The sequence below is a fragment of the Erythrolamprus reginae genome, chromosome 1 (assembly GCF_031021105.1).
Source record: "Erythrolamprus reginae isolate rEryReg1 chromosome 1, rEryReg1.hap1, whole genome shotgun sequence".
Taxonomy (NCBI): Eukaryota; Metazoa; Chordata; class Lepidosauria; order Squamata; family Dipsadidae; genus Erythrolamprus; species Erythrolamprus reginae.
The window spans coordinates 42,673,473-42,692,570 of NC_091950.1; the positions used below are offsets into that span (position 1 = coordinate 42,673,473).

The 19,098-nt window shown below is 42.7% G+C and overlaps 1 protein-coding gene across 3 annotated transcripts in view; it reads right to left on the reverse strand.

Moving 5' to 3' along the window:
* Positions 1-18,079, reverse strand: part of KCNH5 (potassium voltage-gated channel subfamily H member 5) — a 256,818-nt gene extending 238,739 nt beyond the window's left edge. For all 3 annotated transcript variants that reach the window (XM_070733245.1, XM_070733255.1, XM_070733236.1), the window contains exon 1: positions 18,007-18,079. In XM_070733245.1, the coding sequence (XP_070589346.1) occupies positions 18,007-18,079 (73 nt within the window). The remainder of the gene's footprint in view (positions 1-18,006) is intronic.
* Between the last annotated feature and the right edge of the window lie 1,019 nt (positions 18,080-19,098).

Consider the following 19,098-nt stretch of genomic DNA (forward strand, 5'->3'; position numbering starts at 1 on the left):
CTAGAGGCATGGGTGGCCGCGGCTTTGTGCGTGCCCTTGGAAAAGGGTGCATGGGGGGGCATTTTGGGGTTCACTGGCGCAGGTGTGCGCAGCCTACATGGAACGGTGCTGGGCACAATGACTGCTGTGGGCGCCAGGGGGCCGGCAAACAGTGGCGGGCCAAAACCGCCCCCCCCCCCATTTTTCAATTTGGCCAGGTCCCTGACGCCAGTACCAGTAGTACCAGCCTATTGGAGGCCCTATTGGTAGCAATTGTTTTTTCTGCAGTTCTCATTATGCTCTGAAGTCTCTATATGTCTTATTCGGTTGCAGAACCCAACCAGACAGTTATAGAGGTACAGATGACAGACTCAGTAATTCCACTGTAGAATTGTATCAGCAGCTCCTTGAGCTTTCTGAGTTGGTGTAGATAGAACATTCATTGTTGCGCTTTAAATAGGCTTATACAGTTTCCAGGGCCGCCGATAGGCCGGTATTACTGGCACTGGCATCAGGGGCCCAGCCAAATTGAAAAATTGGGGGGCGGTTTTGCTGGCCCCCTGGCGCCCGCAGTAATTTGTGCCCAGTGAGCAGCTCCTCACACAGGTGCAGTACCGGCCCTCTCTTGCCGGCCGCTTGCCTAACCAACAGGAGCGAGACTCATTTGCAAGAAAAAGGCGCACCCTCTGGCCCTCGCGAAGCAGGACTCGAAGCCCCAATGGATCCTTTGGCAGTGCGGTCCTCCCGGAATAAAGTAAAGTGTGCGGCGAAGGTGGGAGCCCCTTCGGGGTGGTGGCGTTGGGGAACGAGGCTTGGGCGGCCGGGCGCTCGCCTCATCCGGGCCCGGGCCAGCAGAGTCGTTTGCTTTTGCACCCCGTCTCGAGCTCCGTTGGTGCCAACCCGGCCCTCCCCACTTCAGAGAGAGGGGGGAGAAAGAGAGAGAGAGAGAAAGGGATAGAAAGAAAGGGAGATTGAGGGGGAGAGAAAGAGAGGGAGAGATAAAAAGAGAAAGAGAGAGGGAGGGAGAGAAAGAGATAGAAAGAGACAAAGAGAGAGGGGGAGAGAAAGAGAGAGAGAGAAAAAGAGAGAAAGGGAGAGAGAAAGAGAAAAAAAAGAGAGAGAAAGATAAAAAGAGGAAGAGAAAGAGAGAGTGGGAGGGAGAGAAAGAGAGAGAAAGAGAAAGAAAGAGAGAAGGGGAGAGGGAGAGAAAGAGATAGAGAAAGTGAAAGAGGGAGGGAGAGAAAGAGATAGAAAGAGAGAAAGAGAGAGGGGGAGAGAGAGAAAAGAGAAAGAGATATAAAGAGAAAGAGAGAGAGAAAGGGAGACAAAAAGAGAAAGAGAGAAAAAGAGAGAGAAAGGGAGATAAAAAGAGAAAGAAAGAGAAAAAGAGAGAGAGAGAAAGAGAGAGAAAAAGAGAAAGAGAGAGAGAAAAAAAGAGAGAGAGAGAGAGAGAGATAGAAAAGCAGGTGGGGGGCACACCTATATTGCCAGCCCTTGGATGGGCCATTGGGATCCGGTGTATGTGGAGGGAGGGGTCCCCAGCTTCTGTTCTGCAGAGGGAAAGCCAAAGCCTCCACATGGGTTATGCAGAGTGCCAGTGTTTGGGGCAAGGTGGGGGGAGGTCTTCCTCAACCCCCATGTCTTTGGCGGGGCTAAGAGGCCTGCCTAGCAGGGCTGGTATGTTGCTGAAGGTCTTGTCGAGGGAGACCAGTGGAGTCCCCCCCCCTCGCTCCCATCCCCAGGGAAGGGGGCTCTGGCATCACTGCCACTGGCTTTGGAAAGAAGCCCCCGGCCTCTTCAGGGGTGGAGGGAGGGGTCCATAGTGCAGGGCTGGACAATGGCTGAAGACCAATTGACTGCAGCTTTCAGAATTCCTCAGCCAAGAATATGGAGAAGACAGTTTGAAAATTTAAAAGGGAAGGAAGGAAGGAAGGAGGGAGGGAGGGAGGGAGGAAAAGAAGAGAAAAAAGGAAAGAAAGAAAAAGAAAAAAGAAAGAGAAAGAAAGAAAGAAAGAAAGAAAGAAAGAAAGGAATGAAGAAAGAAAGAGGAAGGGAGGGAGGGGATGGGGAGGGAGGGAGGAAAGAAGGAAGGAAAAGAAAAAGAAAAAGAAAAAAGAAAAAAGAAAGAAAAAGGGAGGGAAGGAAGGAAGGAAGAAGGGAGGGGGGCCCCAGACACTTAGGCTGTATGGGGCCCCAAAATTCCTCATGGCAGCCCTGACTTCTTCACAGTGCTTTATTTTATTTTATTTTATTTTATTTATTTATTTATTTATTTATTTATTTATTTATTTATTTGATTTTTATGCCGCCCTTCTCCTTAGACTCAGGGCGGCTTACAACATGTTAGCAATAGCACTTTTTAAAGAGCCAGCATATTGCCCCCACAATCCAGGTCCTCATTTTACAGTCCTCACTTTACAGCCCTCTCTAAGCGGATTACAGAGTCAACACATGGTCCTCTACAATCTGGATCCTCATTTAACCAACCTCAAAAGGATGGAAGACTGAGCCAACCTTGAGCTGGTGAGACTTGAACCGCTGAACTGCTGGCAGCCAGCAGAAGTAGCCTGTAGTACTGCATTTCATCACTTCACCACCACACACAGCTCTTAGATCCGATCAATTCCATGCTATTGTTTCAGTAAACTGAAATGTTAGGATGAAATTGATTGGGAATAAAAAATAAAGTTCTGAGGAGAAAAGGAAAGGTATGATACAGATTTTGGTTTTGAAGTGTTACAGTATTACATTTTGCAAAGAATCTGGGTGTTCATGTCAGCCACAGATTAAACATGAAGCAGCAGGATGGTGCAGCTGCTAAAGAGGCAAAGGCTACCTTGAATTCTATTTACAGAAGCACATAATCCAAATTATGAGAAGCAAATGTTCTACTCTACTTTGCCCTGTCTGCCCTCATATAGAATACTATGTTCTGTTCTGAGAACCAGAAAGGACAGTGATATATTGAAGGGAAAGGCTACCAAAATGTTAGGCAACTGAAAAGCAAATCTTATATGCAAGAGTTAAAAGACCTAGTGGTGTTTATTCCATAGAAGAGAAGACTGAGAGGAGATCCAATTGAACTTTTCAAATATTTGAAGATTTGTCACTCAGTCTTCAAATATTTGAAGAAGACATGGATTAATCCTCTACTGCAGCGTTTCCCAACCTGTGTGCCGCGGCACACTGGTGTGCCGCGAGACACAGCCAGGTGTGCCGCAGAGCTCCTAGGGAAGCTCCAGCTGGGCGGGGCGCTGCGGGTGCCGGGGCGGGCTTTCCCGAAATGGACGGAGAATGCCCTCTCTCACAGCCCCCTGGCTGGGAGCGCTTTCGCTGCGAGAGAGGGCTTTCTCCGTCCGTTTCGGGAATGCCCGCCCCCCCTCTCTCGCGCGCGCCGCTCCCCTTTTCTCTCAGCCCTCCCTGGCTTCGCTTCTCAATCCCTCCCTCCTTCCGTCTTTCCTTCCCCTCAGCCGTTCTGTCTGGGGGTCTCCCGCTCTTCCCTTCCCCGCCTCCCAGGCTTTGCCTTCACCACCCCCACCCCCTTTTTGGTTGGCAAGGAGTCCTTTGCCGCATCCTGCAGTTCGCACTCAGCTCGAGGCCGCTTTCCCTGGCTGCGCTCTTTCTTTCTCTCTCTCTCTCTCCCGTGAGCCGGGGGAAGGGAAAAAAAACAAACAAAAACTTCTTGCAATGGGCCCCCGCGTGCGCTCGTGCCCGCGCTCGTCCCTTCAGCAGTGAGGGAGGGAAGTCAGAGGGCGAGGGAGCGAGCGAGCGCTCTTGTCCTCGGTGCCCTCTGCAGCCTGCCTTCCTTCTTCTTTGCCGCCACTGAGGGACGGAAAGAAGGATAGAAAGGAAAGAGGGAGGGAGAGAGAGATAGAAAGGAAAGAGGGAGGGAGGAAAGAGGGAGGGAGAGATAGAAAATAGATAGAAAGGAAAGAGGGAGGGAGGGAGGAAAGAGGGAGGGAGGGAGAGATAGAAAGGAAAGAGGGAGGGAGAGATAGAAAGGAAAGAGGGAGGGAGGAAAGAGGGAGGGAGAGATACAATGGAAAGAGGGAGGGAAAGATAGAAAGGAAAGAGGGAGAGATAGAAAGGAAAGAGGGAGGGAGGAAAGAGGGAGGGAGAGATACAATGGAAAGAGTGAGGGAGAGATAGAAAGAAAATAGATAGAAAGGAAAGAGGGAGGGAGGGAGGAAAGAGGGAGGGAGAGATACAATGGAAAGAGGGAGGGAGAGATAGAAAGAAAATAGATAGAAAGGAAAGAGGGAGGGAGGAAAGAGGGAGGGAGAGATAGAAAGGAAAGAGGGAGGGAGAGATACAATGGAAAGAGGGAGGGAGGAAAGAGGGAGGGAGAAATAGAGTGAAATGGAGGAAGAGATATTTTTTTTGTCCAAACTTTTCTTTAGTCCCCCCGCGCCACCCCGTTCAGTGTTCCCCAGGATTTTGAAAATATGAATAATGTGCCGCGGCTCAAAAAAGGTTGGGAAACACTGCTCTACTGCACCAGAGGGTAATCAATATGTTAAACTACAAGGAAGGAGGTTCAGGCTATGTATCAGAAGGAATTTCCTAACTGGATAAGCCACTAGCCTACACTATCAGTTGCCATATGAAGCTAAGTTGATTCATATGAAGCTCTTTCATTTCAATCCTTCAGATGATAGGCAGTCACACACCAAGGTCTTTAGAAGGGTGGGGGAGTCTAACAAATATTTCCAGGAAGAGTAATAAAGAAAATAAAAATATTTCTATCTCTATAGAAATACTGTATATTTGACTAACAAAAGGGTCTGGATTTCTAAGCTATCTCTGTCCATCATCTAACTCAGCTGTGTATTAGCAAAACTAGTTAACTAGCAAAAACTAGTTAACCCACATTCAGAATCAATAAGTCTGAATTCCAAGATCTTGTTGGTACAGAATTGCCAATGCTTTCCCAGGACTTCCAACCTGTTGTTGTTGTTGTTGTTGTTGTTGATCAGGCATGTTTCTCTACGTTATTACTAATCTGTGTTATAAATGAAAACTTACTTTAAAATAAAATAACCCAATTAGGTTTTGAATATTTCAGAAGCAAAGAGGCAATTTCCTTTAAGGACCTTTTCAAGAAGCTTATTCCAGTTGAAGTGAACCCTTCCCCTATTTTGAGATTTAAATGACTGCTATTGTAAAGTGCTTACAAACATTGATCTTATTCAAAGGTGATGGGAGAAATAGTGCTAAGGGGACATTTATCATATCACAAACAGGCAGGTGGATGCTGCATAGTCCACAGAAACTAAAATGCTAAGAACATCAAGGAGTAAAACTGAATGGTACAGAAAATTCAATTCAATTTCAAATGTAGAGCTGAAAAAACTCTGACTAAACATCTTGGACAGCTGATGGAAGTCTGTGTCAACAATTCTAGACCATCTGAATCAAGAACAGGAACTAGTATAATGATGCTTCTTATATTCAAGCGCTACCACCCATAAGCATTGTGCCTATAGGCTGTGGAGGTCACAGCCAATCAAATTGTTTCTGCCATGTTGGTTAATTCTAGAAATTGATCAACTGCTAACAAATAAAATGTCAGACATTCCTTGGCCTCAGCTGCAATTCCTGTCTTGCTCTTTTCTAACTCCAGGAAAATGTACCTTCTCATTATTCAAAGTTGTGAATGCTGCCATTATACTATACATTTATTTATTTATTATGCACTGTCTTAAATGGATAGAAAAGAGATGTGATTTGTTCTATAGAAATGCATTGAGATTGAATCTACTGTATTTTTAAAATGGTTGTCAGCCCAAAATTTAAAAAATGATCTGTGTATCATCTACACTATTTTTGTCCTTCTAAAATTATTTGCCAAACCAGCTAAATTCTTCACCTTCCCTCAAAAATTCTCACTCATAAAGTGAGTGACTACTATATTTAGTAGTCTACATTTCCCAGAATTCTATTTATCCTTCTGTTTATACCATGTAAGGTCTGGGATTTTTCTGTTTATACCATATAACATCTGAGATCTAAACTTTGCCGGAATATACTTTTGATCCTGTCAATATATTGTTAACCCTGAGGACTGGCAAGTTGTCATTTTGTCTAATTTGAATCATGGATTTTTTAAAAAACCCTTCAGGTCCAATCGCATTTTACTAACGAGGATATTTTGCCATCTAAAAGTCGCATCCTTTTGTGAAATAGAAATCTTTTGTTAAGGCAGTACCTTGAAATAAGACAAGATCTGGTATGGGCTTGAACATAGTGAGTTGGTGGCTAAGGTAAAATTTAAATCGAAAGATAGCCATATTAGATATCCAGAAAGATAAATGGAAAGATAAATGGAGATTTAACCAAACTAGAAAGAAGGAATGTGGCACCTCCAGATATTACAGTATCTTTCAAAATGCATTTACTTATTACTATTTATATGCTGCTGTTGCTTGCAATTCTAGATGGTTTATTTATTTATTATTTATCAATCAGATTTATATGCCGCCCCTCTCTAAGGACTCGGGGCGGCTTACAACATATAAGGAAACAATATGCATCCTAAACCCAATTAATTTGAGTTAAGGATCTAAAAAACCTAAAAACCAATTTAAAAACTCTCATACCCATTCAGTCGACAAGCTCACAATACATTCATCGGTCAGTGGACAGTGGCTAACGGCCCCAAGCCTGGCAGCATAAATGAGTCTTCAGACTCTTTTGGAAGGCGAGGAGGGTGGAGGTAGTACAAATCTCTGGGGGGAGCTGATTCCAGAGAGCCGGGGCCCCCACTGAGAAGGCTCTTCCCCTAGGTCCCGCCAGTTGAAGGGACCTGGAGAAGTCCGACTCTGTGGGACTTAACTGGTCTCTGGGACTCATGCAACAGAAGGCAGTCCTGCAGATTCTGCCTTCTATTATATTCTATCATGTTTATTCTATCATATTTATATAAAATATGATAGGACATCAATAACACTCATAAACTTATATGAAAACTAATAATAATGGATGCCACTGATAGTCCTAGACTTTAGGGACCAGGAGGACAATTTGTTCCAGAGATAAAGGGAATCTACCGAAAACACCATTCCCCAAGTGCCAACTCCAGATTTTATTTGGAATAAGTATGTCGCTAAAATGTTCCTCTTTCTGCTAGAGTGTGTAGAAAGGGTACATCCTACCTAAAAAATATGCTCCTGAAAGCCATTGGCAATGCAGGATGGAATGATTGGAGTGGTAGATAAGGAATATGTAGACGCTACAGCCCTGTGCCATACCATTACGTGATTCAGCAGACTATAGAGTGCCATTAGCAGAAATGTAATCCACAGAATACATACCTGGAGATCGTGGTATTCAATGATCATCCCTGTATAGGCAAGTTAACTCAAGTAGAGATACAGGGTGAAAAACAAATGAATGTCAAGAAAGAGCTTCTAACTAATCCTAATATTTTTATATGTGGAAACTGTGCAAAAGTATGGAAGACATGATGATACAATCACTTTTTCATGAGAATATTTTTAATCAGCCAATTAATTAGAGTTGTCTTACTCTGCCATGGATTCATTAGATTACTTTTAACCTCAGAATTCTTATTTGAAATATGGGCATAATTTAATACGGATCTGGCACTTGGCCTTGAATTTGAAAGCCCTGCTATACACAAAGAGACATCACATGCACATATGCATCACATGCACACATGCCCCGAGTCTTTGGAGAGGGGCGGCATACAAATCTAATATATTATTATTATTATTGTTGTTGTTGTTGTTGTTGTTGTTGTTGTTATATAGTTTTATGTATGATATGCTTGTGTTGCATGGTTTTTAAATGATGGGTTTTTAGATGCTTTTTTTATATTGGATTTGTTACATTGTCACATTGTTATTATTATTGTTGTGAGCCGCCCCGAGTCTGCGGAGAGGGGAGGCATACAAATTTAATTAATAATTATTATTATTAGTAGTATTAGTATTAGTATTAGTATTAGTATTAGTATTAGTATTAGTATTAGTATTAGTATTAGTATTAGTATTAGTATTAGTATTAGTATTATTAATATTAATATTAATATTAATACTAATACTAATACTAATACTAATATTAATATATCATTATTATTATACACAGAGACAGTATACAGTGGTACCTCTACTTAAGAACTTAATTCGTTCTGTGACCACATTGTTAAGTAGAAAAGTTTGTAAAAATAATGCGTGCAAACCCATTAGGAAAGAAATAAGAGCTCAGAATTTGGATGGGAGGAGGAGGAAGAAGAAGAGGAAGAGGACAGTCACTGCCAAAGGAAGAAGGTGAGGTGCGGGGAATAAAAAAAAATCCAAAACTTCAAGGCTTTTTTAAAAAAGAGGGACTCTAAGACAGCAAGGAGGAGCATGCACCTTCCATACACCTGGCGTGAGGCTGCCTCCCATACACTGTGCCAGAGAGAGAAACCCGGGGGAATGGCAGGAAACTGGCTGGGCCTTTGTGCCGCTCTCAATCTTGAACACCTGGTTCTTATCTAGAAAAGTTCTTAAGTAGAGGCATTCTTGGGTAGAGGTACCCATATCTCAAAACCTAACTGGAATTTCCAATACGGCAGCATTGCTATAACTACTCAGTTTGATCCATTGTACATTGTATGCCAGAAAGAAAATGTATTTTGCAAAATTATATTCATATAAAAACATATAAAACTTATAATTCATATAAAAAATTATATTCATGTAAAAAAAGACTATGTTCAGCAATAATATGGCATAAATTCCCTATAAAAAAGGAGAACGTAAGACTCTTTAACTTTCTATGAAGTAAAGAAGGGTGAATATTTGTGGCATACCTTACCAGCTACAGCTTTTTATATGTATTCTTTCCCAAAGTGTGGAATATATTTTGCATTGCTGCATCATGAACAGTATCTACCAAAAAACAGTTCATAAATGTATTTTTTTCTTTTCTTTTACCCTCTTCCATAATGCGGTAAACAAAGCGATGTTGAAAATAAGTAAGTGGAAAGTAGGTCAGCACACACTGAGTCCAGCATGAGAAGGTAAACTCAGATTTGATTACAGCTAGAATGGGTGTTCTGTGATGTTATGTTGATGAGGCATCTCTATCAAAAATTCCCCTTTCTAATTAATGATTCAAAGAATTTTATACGTTCTTTCTTATAAAATTGGTGATAAGTTAATTTCAAATTGATTCTGTGCTTACCGTATTTTTCGGAGTATAAGATGCACCAGAGTATAGATGCACCAGAGTATAAGATGCACCAGAGTATAAGATGCACCTTAGTTTTGGGGGAGAAAAATAGGGGAAAGAATCTGCTTACCAGGTATTCATCTGGCTAGCATCCTTAGTCTGGTCAGCTTCAGCACATAATTTTATCCCCTGGTTAGGGCTTTAAAAAAACTTATTCAGAGAGAGTAACAATGAAAGAGCTTGCAAGCCAGTAAGAGCTGGGAACATCATTACCACCTGGAAAGAAACAGTCTGAGCAAGCAGAGCAATGGAAAAAAAAACCTGCAAAGACTTAGGGCTTGGAAAACATTCTTCGCAGAGAGTAGCAATGAAAGAGCTTGCAAGTGGGTAAGAACTGGGAACATCGTTAGCACTGCTTAGGGCTGGAAATAAATATTTGGAGCAAGTTAGAACTATGAAAAAAAATCCTGCAAAAACTTAGGGCTTGGGAAAAAATATTTACAATGAATAACAATGAAAGAACCTGCAAGGTAAGAGCTGGGAAGATTGTTAGCACCTGGTTATATCTGGGGGGGGGGGGAAGCTTGTGAAAAAAACTACAGAGTATAAGACACACCTGAATTTTCAGCCTCTTTTAGGGAGGAAAAAGGTTCAGGTTTGCCTGAACTGGTGATCTGCACTGGTTGCTGATTGGTCTCTGAACACAATTCAAAGTGTTGGTTATCACCTGTAAAGCCCTATATGGCATTGGACCAGATTATTTGCGGGATCATCTTCTGCCACACACATTCCAGTGACCAGTTAGGTCACACAGAGTCGGCCTTCTCTGGGCCCTGTCAGTCAAACAATGGTGACTGGCAGGTCCATGGGGGAGAGCCTTCTCTGTTGCAGTCCTGACCCTCTGGAACCAACTCCTCCCAGAGATTTGCACTGCCCCCACTCTCCTTGCCTTTTGAAAGGCATTAAAAACACATCTATGTTGGCAGGCCTGGGGATCATGAGGTTTGCTCCAACCATTTGTACGAAAGAGGTATGATTAAAGGGAAGGGAAAGGAGTGGAGTAGGATCGAATGGTACGGCTCAAAAGTCAAAAGTCTGAGAAAAAGGCTTCTTCCCCTCAATTCAGAACCTCTTGGGTTGGAAGCATCTGGCCAAGATACTCTTTACCTCCCGCCCACTTCCCACCCACCCCTTTTACTTAAGGTGAAGATTCTGCTGTAGGAGGAATTGCTGCCTGAAGGCAGCCCCTCAGCTAGCAAGGACTTGTGGGTCACAGACAGACCCCCAAATCTGAAGGGAAGAAAGAAAAACCCTCAGCTGAATCAGGAATAGGTGGAGAGGATCTGCAGGATGTTCCCCCCAGCTCCCTAGCCCACCTCCCAATAACCTCCATCTGACAGCTTTTGTTGCTGCTGCAGATGTTTTATTTTGCCTTGCCTAGCCATGCTTTTTTCTCTGCCTCTATTCCCCCCCCCCCCCACCGGTCTCATTTCTACATAGGAATTATGGAGGAGGAGGAGGGGAAGCCCATTCCTTCAACTAATCCCCATCCAGATCTCCAAGGATCAGGAGCCGCTTGGATGCCACACTGACTCTCGGGAGTGGAGATCTACGTGTAACACACAGTCTGACAAAAGCAAATTCAGGGATCAACTAGATTCCACTCACATCCCACCTGGGCGATTGATTAGCCATTTCTGCAGAATTCACATAATGTGTCATTGGACGTTTTGAATCCACCTCCCTTCTAACATGACTGCCTTCGATCCTAGAAGCGGAAATGCCACTCGCAAGATTTGGGGAACTGGTGCTTTCCCTCGCCCCATTTTTTGGAAAAAAAAGAAAAGATGGAAATGGAAAGTTTGAAGAGTGATTTCTCTGTCATCAAAAAGACAATTTCAAAGCATGAGGGTGGAGCTGGCACAGAATGGAATAATTCTACTTGACTGTGTAAGAAAAGACACAACGTCCCCATTAATAAAGGACCCCTAAGGAAGAGAGAAGCAAAGGGAAAGAGGAGAGACAGAGACAGACAAAGACAGACAGAGACAGACAGACAGACAAACAGAGAGAGAGAGAGAGAATGAGAGGGGAGGGAAAGAGAATGAGAGAGACAGAGAATGAGAGGGGGAAATGAGAGAGGGAGTGAGAGAGAGGGATGGGAGAGAGAGAGAGTATTCAAAATACCCCTAAAATCCTGACAGGGATTTATAAAATCTGTAATGCAACAATCCATGTCTTGCTCTTTATTCTTCATTTGGCAATATTTTTCCCCCCCAAACTCCATGTTGCTTTCTGTAAAGGATAAAATACAGCTCCTATGATTTGTAATGACTATGACTGGAGATGATAGTTACTACATGAGAAATGAGTAACTTTGAGATGAAAGAGAGGGGAGAGAGGGAGAAAGAGAAAGAGAAAGAGAAAGAGAAAGAGAAAGAGAAAGAGAAAGAGAAAGAGAAAGAGAAAGAGAAAGAGAAAGAGAAAGAGAAAGAGAAAGAGAAAGAGAAAGAGAAAGAGATGAGAGAGAGAGGGAGGATGAAAGAGAGTGAGAAAGAGAAGAGGGGGAGAGAGAGAGAATGAGATGAGACAGGGAGAGAAAGGGAGGGGAGGGAGAGGGAGGGAGAAAGAGATGGAAGACGGAAAGGGGGGACAAAGAGAAAGAGATGGAAAAGTGGGAGGGAGAGAGGTGGGGAGAGAGACATGGGGGAGAGGGAGACATACCTATTTCCCATAGAAAAGAAAACACTGAGAGCCACAAAACCTGAGTAGGCATCCTGGGGGGATTATGTGATTCAGTAGGCGTGAGTGACATCAAGTTGGCCATGCCCACCCAGTCACATGGCCATGAAGCCACGCCCGCCCAATCACATGACCACAAAGCCACACCCACAAAATAAGCCACGCCCACAGAACCCACCCCTAGATGGTAGCATAAGTGTGGTAAGATGGTAGCATGCCTAAGCGCACCACTATGCCTACCGTCCCTGTCCTATCGTCTTCTTTTGTTACTTTTTATCATTACTTATCTAATGTTTAATTTGTACAAATTATCACCCTATAATTGTTTGACAAAATAAAAAAAAATTGTCAAATATGACCAGAGATTTCCCCAGGAGATAAAAGTATTGTGTGCTTCTCTTGAAATTAGAGCAGGCAAACAATAGATGGAAGCCTTGCAGATAACAATTAGTCTTCACCATTAAAGACTTCTACTTAACTTACTTAGGGATCAGGATACATATTTACATGTATTGTCTATTCTTATTTGTCTCAACTGACAATAGTTCTCTTTATAGGAAAACCTATCATCTGTTTGGGATGTATTATTTTTCTCCCTATGATATAGCCCAGGGGTGCCAAACTCGCATTGTCACAGCATTGTCACATGACACATCGTGACTTTTTCCCCTTTGCTAAATTGGGCATGGCCAGTGTGTGATGCATCCAGCCCATGGGCCAGGAGTTTGACAGCCCTGATATACCATTTCCTGTCTTCCTTTAGTAGTTCCATGAGAATTTGAACCAATAGAATTATTTAGAATTATTTATTGGCCAAATGTGATTGGACGCACAAGCAATTTGTCTTTGGTGCATATACTCTCGGTGTACATAAAAAGAAAATATACATTTATCAAGAATCATAAGGCACAACACTTAATGAGAGTCATAGGGTACAAATAAGCAATCAAATCATACTAGGAAACAAACAATATAAATCGTAAGGATGAAAACAACAACTTACAGTCATACAGTCATATGTGGGAGGAAACGTGGGATAGGAACAATGAGAAGACTAATAATAATAGTAATGCAGACTTAGTGAATAGTCTGACAGTGTTGATAGAAGAAGCAGTCAATAATACAGAGATATTTATTTACTAGGACAAACAAAATGTAATAGTAGGGCAGGTGTCTCCAACCTTGGCAACTTTAAGACTTGAGTGGACTTCAACTCCTAGAATTCCTCAGCCAGCAAAGTTTCCAAGGTTGGAGACACCTGATTTAGGGTAGTGAGGATCTGTAATGTTCATTTCACCTACAAAAAGAGAGAGGAGAACAACAAGAGCACGGCATTTCCCTCATGGGCAGTCGTGAGTTATCAGTGAACTTCCAGCCTCTTCCAACCATATCTATTATCATCTATCCATAAATGCCTTAAATACTGCTTCACATCATTGTAAAAGACAGCTATATTATAATTTCCTTGTAAACCTAATAAATTTTAGACAAACAATCATGTTATCATATTCCACTATCTTAAAGGCCATTAAACTACAATCCCTTTGCTCTGCCCTGTTCTGCAAGTTTCTTATGAACGCTACTAGAACAACAGATTTTGGACTTTATCAAAGTTAAATTATGGTATACAGCAGTGATGGCGAACCTATGGCATATCTGCTGGCACGCAAGCCTTTGCCCTAGTTCAGTTCGAATGTGCATGTGTGTACCAGCCAGCTGATTTTTGGCTCACATGGAGGCTCTGAGAGTGCATTTTTGGCTTCCAGAGAGCCTCCAGGGGGATGGGGGCAGGCGTTTTTACCCTCCTCTGGCTCCAGAGAAATCTTTGGAGCCTGGGTAGGGCAAAACACAAGCCTATGGGCCCACTAGAAGTTGGGGAACAGGCCATTTCCAGCCTGCAGAGGGCCTCTGGGGGGTGAGAGAAGCTGTTTTCGCTCTCCCTAGGCATTGAATTATGGGTGTGGGCACTTGTGCATGTGCGATAGCGCACACCCACGCTTTTTTTGGCACCCGAGGGAAAAAAGGTTCGCCATCACTGGTATACAGTGTATGGCTTCAGTTTGTTACAGCAATGTTTACTTTATTTGTTATATTCCCAGAATAGGAGAAAACCACTTTGGATTGAACCTTCTTCCACTGTGTACAATGAGAAAGTAGATCTTAAAAAAATTGCATACACACACATACATATACAGTACATACACCAATAAAAGATGAATAAAAGTTGGAAGAAGGTAAAATAGCCAGCTCACTTCTCCTAAGCCAAGCAGAATTTAACTTCATCTTTTAGTTTCTCCTACATATTGTACAGGATTGGTCTGGCCAAGTTTTACAAAACAATCTCTTAACAGAAATGTATCACTTTTTATGATTTAGTTTAATTTAATTATTTGATTTACAAGCTGTCCCTCTCCTGACAGACTCTGGGTGGGTACAACAATAAAACAGTATACAATACTTAAAAACCCCAATATTAAACACATTCATCCATCTATCCTTCATCCCTTCTGGCCAGAGCAGTGCTGTTGCTCAACAGCCCCAGGCCTACCAGCAAAGCCATGTTTTTAAGGCCTTTCGGAAGGCCAGGAGGGTGGGGGCGGTGTGAATCTCTAGCGGGAGTTAGTACGAGAGAGCTGCAGCTCTCTAGTTAGCATTGCTTAGCTGACGAGACCCCAAAGAGGCCAATTCTCTGGGTTCGTTTGGCCCCTGGGAAGTGTGAGGCAGAAGATGGTTCCATAAATGGTCCTAAGCCATGTAGGGCTTTACAGGTGATAACTAACAACTTAAATTGTGATCGGGGTACACCCACAATAGCTCACACAGCTGCATTCTGGACTAATTGTAGTCTCCGAACATTCTTTAAGAGTAGCTCCATGTAGAGCGTGTTCCAATAGTTGAGCCGTGAAGTGATAAGGGCATGAGTGATGGTGAGAAGTGACTCCCTATCCAAATAGGGCCGCAACTGGTGCATTAAGCGAACCTATGCAAAGTTAAATGTTTTTCTAATCTCAACTGCGGATCTAGGAGGACTCCCAGATTGCGGGCTCGTTCTGAGGGGGTTAAAGTTTCCCCTCCCAGAATTAAGGATGGACAGATGGAACAGTCCTTAGGAGGCAAAACCCACAGCCAGTCCATTTTGTCAGGGTTGAGCTTGAGCCTGTTGACTCATAAAATCATTTTAAAACTCCTTTGGGGGTTATATAACTGTAATAAAAGAAATCTTAAGTATACTAAAAATAATACAATTGCATATCCATGAAAATACATGTACCAGGGAAAATTGGGAATTAACCAACCCTTAGTACAAACTTATAATACAGGACCCTGTATTATTCTTTTTCTTAGGCCAGTTTGCATCAAAACACACACACAAACACACACACACACACACACAATTTGTTATTACTTTAATGGAACAATGTGGCATATATTCAATCATACATGAAATGAAGTGGGGTGACTTCCAGATATCTTGCCAATATTGTATACATCAACATTCTTGTAGAATGTATTTATTTATTTATTAGATTTGTACGCCACCCCTCTCTGAAGATTCGAGGCGGCTAACAACAATAATAAGACAATATAAACAAATCTAATATTTAAGTTAATTTAAAAACCCTAATTTAAGAAACCAATCATACATACAGACATACCATGCATAAATTTTATAAGCTTAGGGGGAAGGGAAAAGCTCAATTCCCCCATGCTTGACAACAGAAGTGGGTTTTAAGGAGCTTAAGAAAGACAAGGAGGGTGGGGGCAACTCTGATATCTGGGGGGAGTTGGTTCCAGAGGGTCGACGCCGCCACAGAGAAGGCTCTTCCCCTGGGTCTCGCCCAACGACATTGTTTAGTTGACAGGACCCAGAGAAGGCCAACTCTGTGAGACCTAACTGGTCGCTGGGATTCGTGCGGCAGAAGGCGGTCCCCGGAGATATTCTGGCCCGATGCCATGTAGGGCTTTATAGGTCATAACCAACACTTTGAATTGTGACCGGAAACCGATCGGCAACCAATGCAGAATTAATTATCCTAACAATGAAATTAAAGACAAAACCTCACAGCCTTTTTTTAAAAAAAAACATTTTTAGAACACAGTTTCCTTGAGATTTCTTGAGTATGTACTGTGGTGTTACACGCACTAGAACACTCTTGGACAGAATGAGTAACTTTAAATGTTTACAAAAATGTGACATGTGGAAGGAAAATGATACATATAAAAAAATACCTCAGTAATATCAGATAACCAGTAAAATTGTTAATTTTTACAGGGTGCTTTTGGTTCAAATGGCTCTCAGTTACAGTATTCATTTGACCTCTAAATTTGCATCTTCTCAATTCATTTTATGTTTGCACACTTGATGGACTTAAGCTAGTCACTGTTTTTTCAGTCTGTTCTATTTTTCAAACCTGTGGTTAAAATCTGTCCCATGCTCTTTGGGGAAAATATGGGATATTTATAGTTGTGCATTGTTTAAAAATTATCACACATCTATTATGAGCACTTTTTTCCAAAAGCTGATAGCTATTTTGATATTCTCACTACGCAACGCATGAAAGGTAATAATTGTGCAAACTGTAATTTCAACCAGAAGCCAAAACAAACACACTAGTTTTACCACCAGCCCATACATGCATAGATAAATAGATATGTTTCTTGCAGATTTGCTTTAAATAGCCTAATAAAGAAAGTGAGGTTTGAGGAAAGAGAGTTTTGTTTTTCGTTCTAACCTAGATTTTATTCCCAATTTAACTTTCTTCAGTTAAGGAACTGTGAATACACAGAGAGAGGGAGAGAGAGGGAGATGGATTGATTAAAATATAGATACAGTATGGCTATAAATATAAAGACTCAAAGACCCATTATGAAGTAGTGAAACTTATCTAAACCTGGAGGCAAGTTCCTTATAATCCATATGTTTTAAAATTATTATCATTTGCAGAAAATTCAGGGAGAGGTGAAACTGCCATACACTGTAAGTTTTAACTTTTTCAACAATTTCTACTTCAGAATTAGGGGAACTGATTTAGGCTTTCTTCAAGCATTTGTTTTTTCCAATGGGGATTAAAATGCTGGTTGCTTTTATTTTTATTTACATAAGATGCAAAATTTAGTTGTAATCCCACAGTATATGTGGATAGTTTCATATATGGAAATGTATGACTAGTTTTCCCCCGAACTACTTGTACAAGGATTGTTTTTAATATTGTTCATGTTGTCTTGTATGGACAGCACCAGTATAGGCTAAACCAGTTTTGTTGTATACATGATGTAGCGTGACAATAAAGGCTTTGAATTTAGGTGAAATAGCTCATAGAATTTAATGAGATTTACTTCATGAAAAATGAAGTATGAAAATATGAAAAATGCACAGGACTCTACTGTATATCAGCTTTCCTGCTAAACTGCTTCTTTCTCACCCTTGCAAAACATATACTCCAGTGACCAGACCCCCTCCCCAAAAACATATGCCTTAGACTTCCCATCCTTAGGTACTGTATTTTAAAGCTATCCACTCTAACAGCATTGATAAAGTCCTCTTGGGTTAATGGAAGTAAATGGGGATAGTGTGAGTTGAATACAAGACATCTGAAGATGATGAATTGGGAAACGTTTCCTTGGGGGCAGGGAATAATCTGCCTTTTCAGTTTTTCCTACTGATATTCTGCTAATCACCATTGGCTAAACAAGATGTATAATTATGGTTATATTAATATGAATGATAATAGAGATACAATGTGAATATGATAACTGCAAAATCATCATATTTATATTATCTATCAAGAAAGTAAGAGGCTTTCTTGTGACTCTTGGAATTGTTGGAAATCCTATCACAGCTAGCCTAATAATACTTCTCGAAAGTTACAGTTTAACGTATTTAAAAGTACAACGTGATAACCCTACAATAAAAGTGTTGATTAGAACTCTGCTTTGTAGAATTTGCCACTTTTTTCAGCGTTTGGCATATCCCATTAAAGTTCAGAAGTACAAAAATGTTTTTACAAACATTTTAAGAACTTTATGGGCAGTTCAGTCCCTAGGTATCTCTCCCCCTGGACCATCCGTTATTGCAGGGAAAACGAGGAAGAAGAGGCGACTTACCACTTGAGCGTCTGACAATGTTCTCCAAAAAGGTATTCTGTGGTGCCACCAGCCCCCTTTTGCCCCCCGGCATCCTCCTGTGCCTGCAGAGCTGGGCTCTGGAGCCAAGAGGTTGCAGCGGGGCGGGCTGGGAGGATCTCGGAAGGTCTCTTGAGCCCAGTGTTGTGGAGTAGCTGTGGGAAGGTTGATGAGGCAGTTCATGGTAGAAGCGCTCCAGCAGCTGGTAAAACCCAGACTGTGGCAAGACTGAGCTCACAGCTCAGAAACTGCAGCCCCGGCGGAGATTGCGCCTGCGCTCTTGACCCGCTCTTGCCGCCGCTACTGCCCCAACGGGCAGGCAACATGACCAAGGCTGCTTTCCGAAGCCACCGCTCCCGAACCTGCTGCTGAAACTGGACGGAGGATCAACCCAACACCAGAGTCTGGATCGCAAGGTTTCTTACACGGAAAGGGGCGGGTAATAGGGATTGCGAACGGTGTAGAGCAGTTTCCTTAAAAAGCGAGGGGACCATAAACGAATTGTCCGACTTTTCTGCTTGTCAAAGACCGAGAAGAGAGAAACGACTCTGGCATGCCATCATTGCGCGAGAGAAAGCTTTCAAAGCGGTCTAATTCCCAAAGGTTCCATCGAGCAAGTTCAGCACCCTGGACAGCTCTCAACTTGCCTGCCGGCTTTGGTGTTGGCCAAGCGCTTCCCCGTTTCCTTCGCTCGTTGCTTCTCCCTCCTGGTGAATCTGGAGTCGGCGGCGCCACTTGGTCGAGCCAGGGAAGGGCTGAGCGGTTGCGAGGTGGCCGCGCGTTGAGCCTCTCTGAACATCTGCCTGGGACTCAAAAGCCTGCCGGAAAGAGAAGCCGGCTCCAACGCGCAGAGACCACACCGGTCCTCTTAGGAGAAAGGCCAACGGCTGAAGTGACAAAAGGGGACGGTTTCGGAAAGCGGAGGATCTCCAGAGGCGGGGCTGAGCTGTCCCGCTTTCTCCCTTTCCGCCTGCCTCCCCCTTTACGACTTGAACTGGTGCCTCGAAGTGTCCGATGGGGCTGTTGAGCCAAGGCGAATACGTCCGCTGGTGCGGCTCTCCGCCAGGAAAGAAA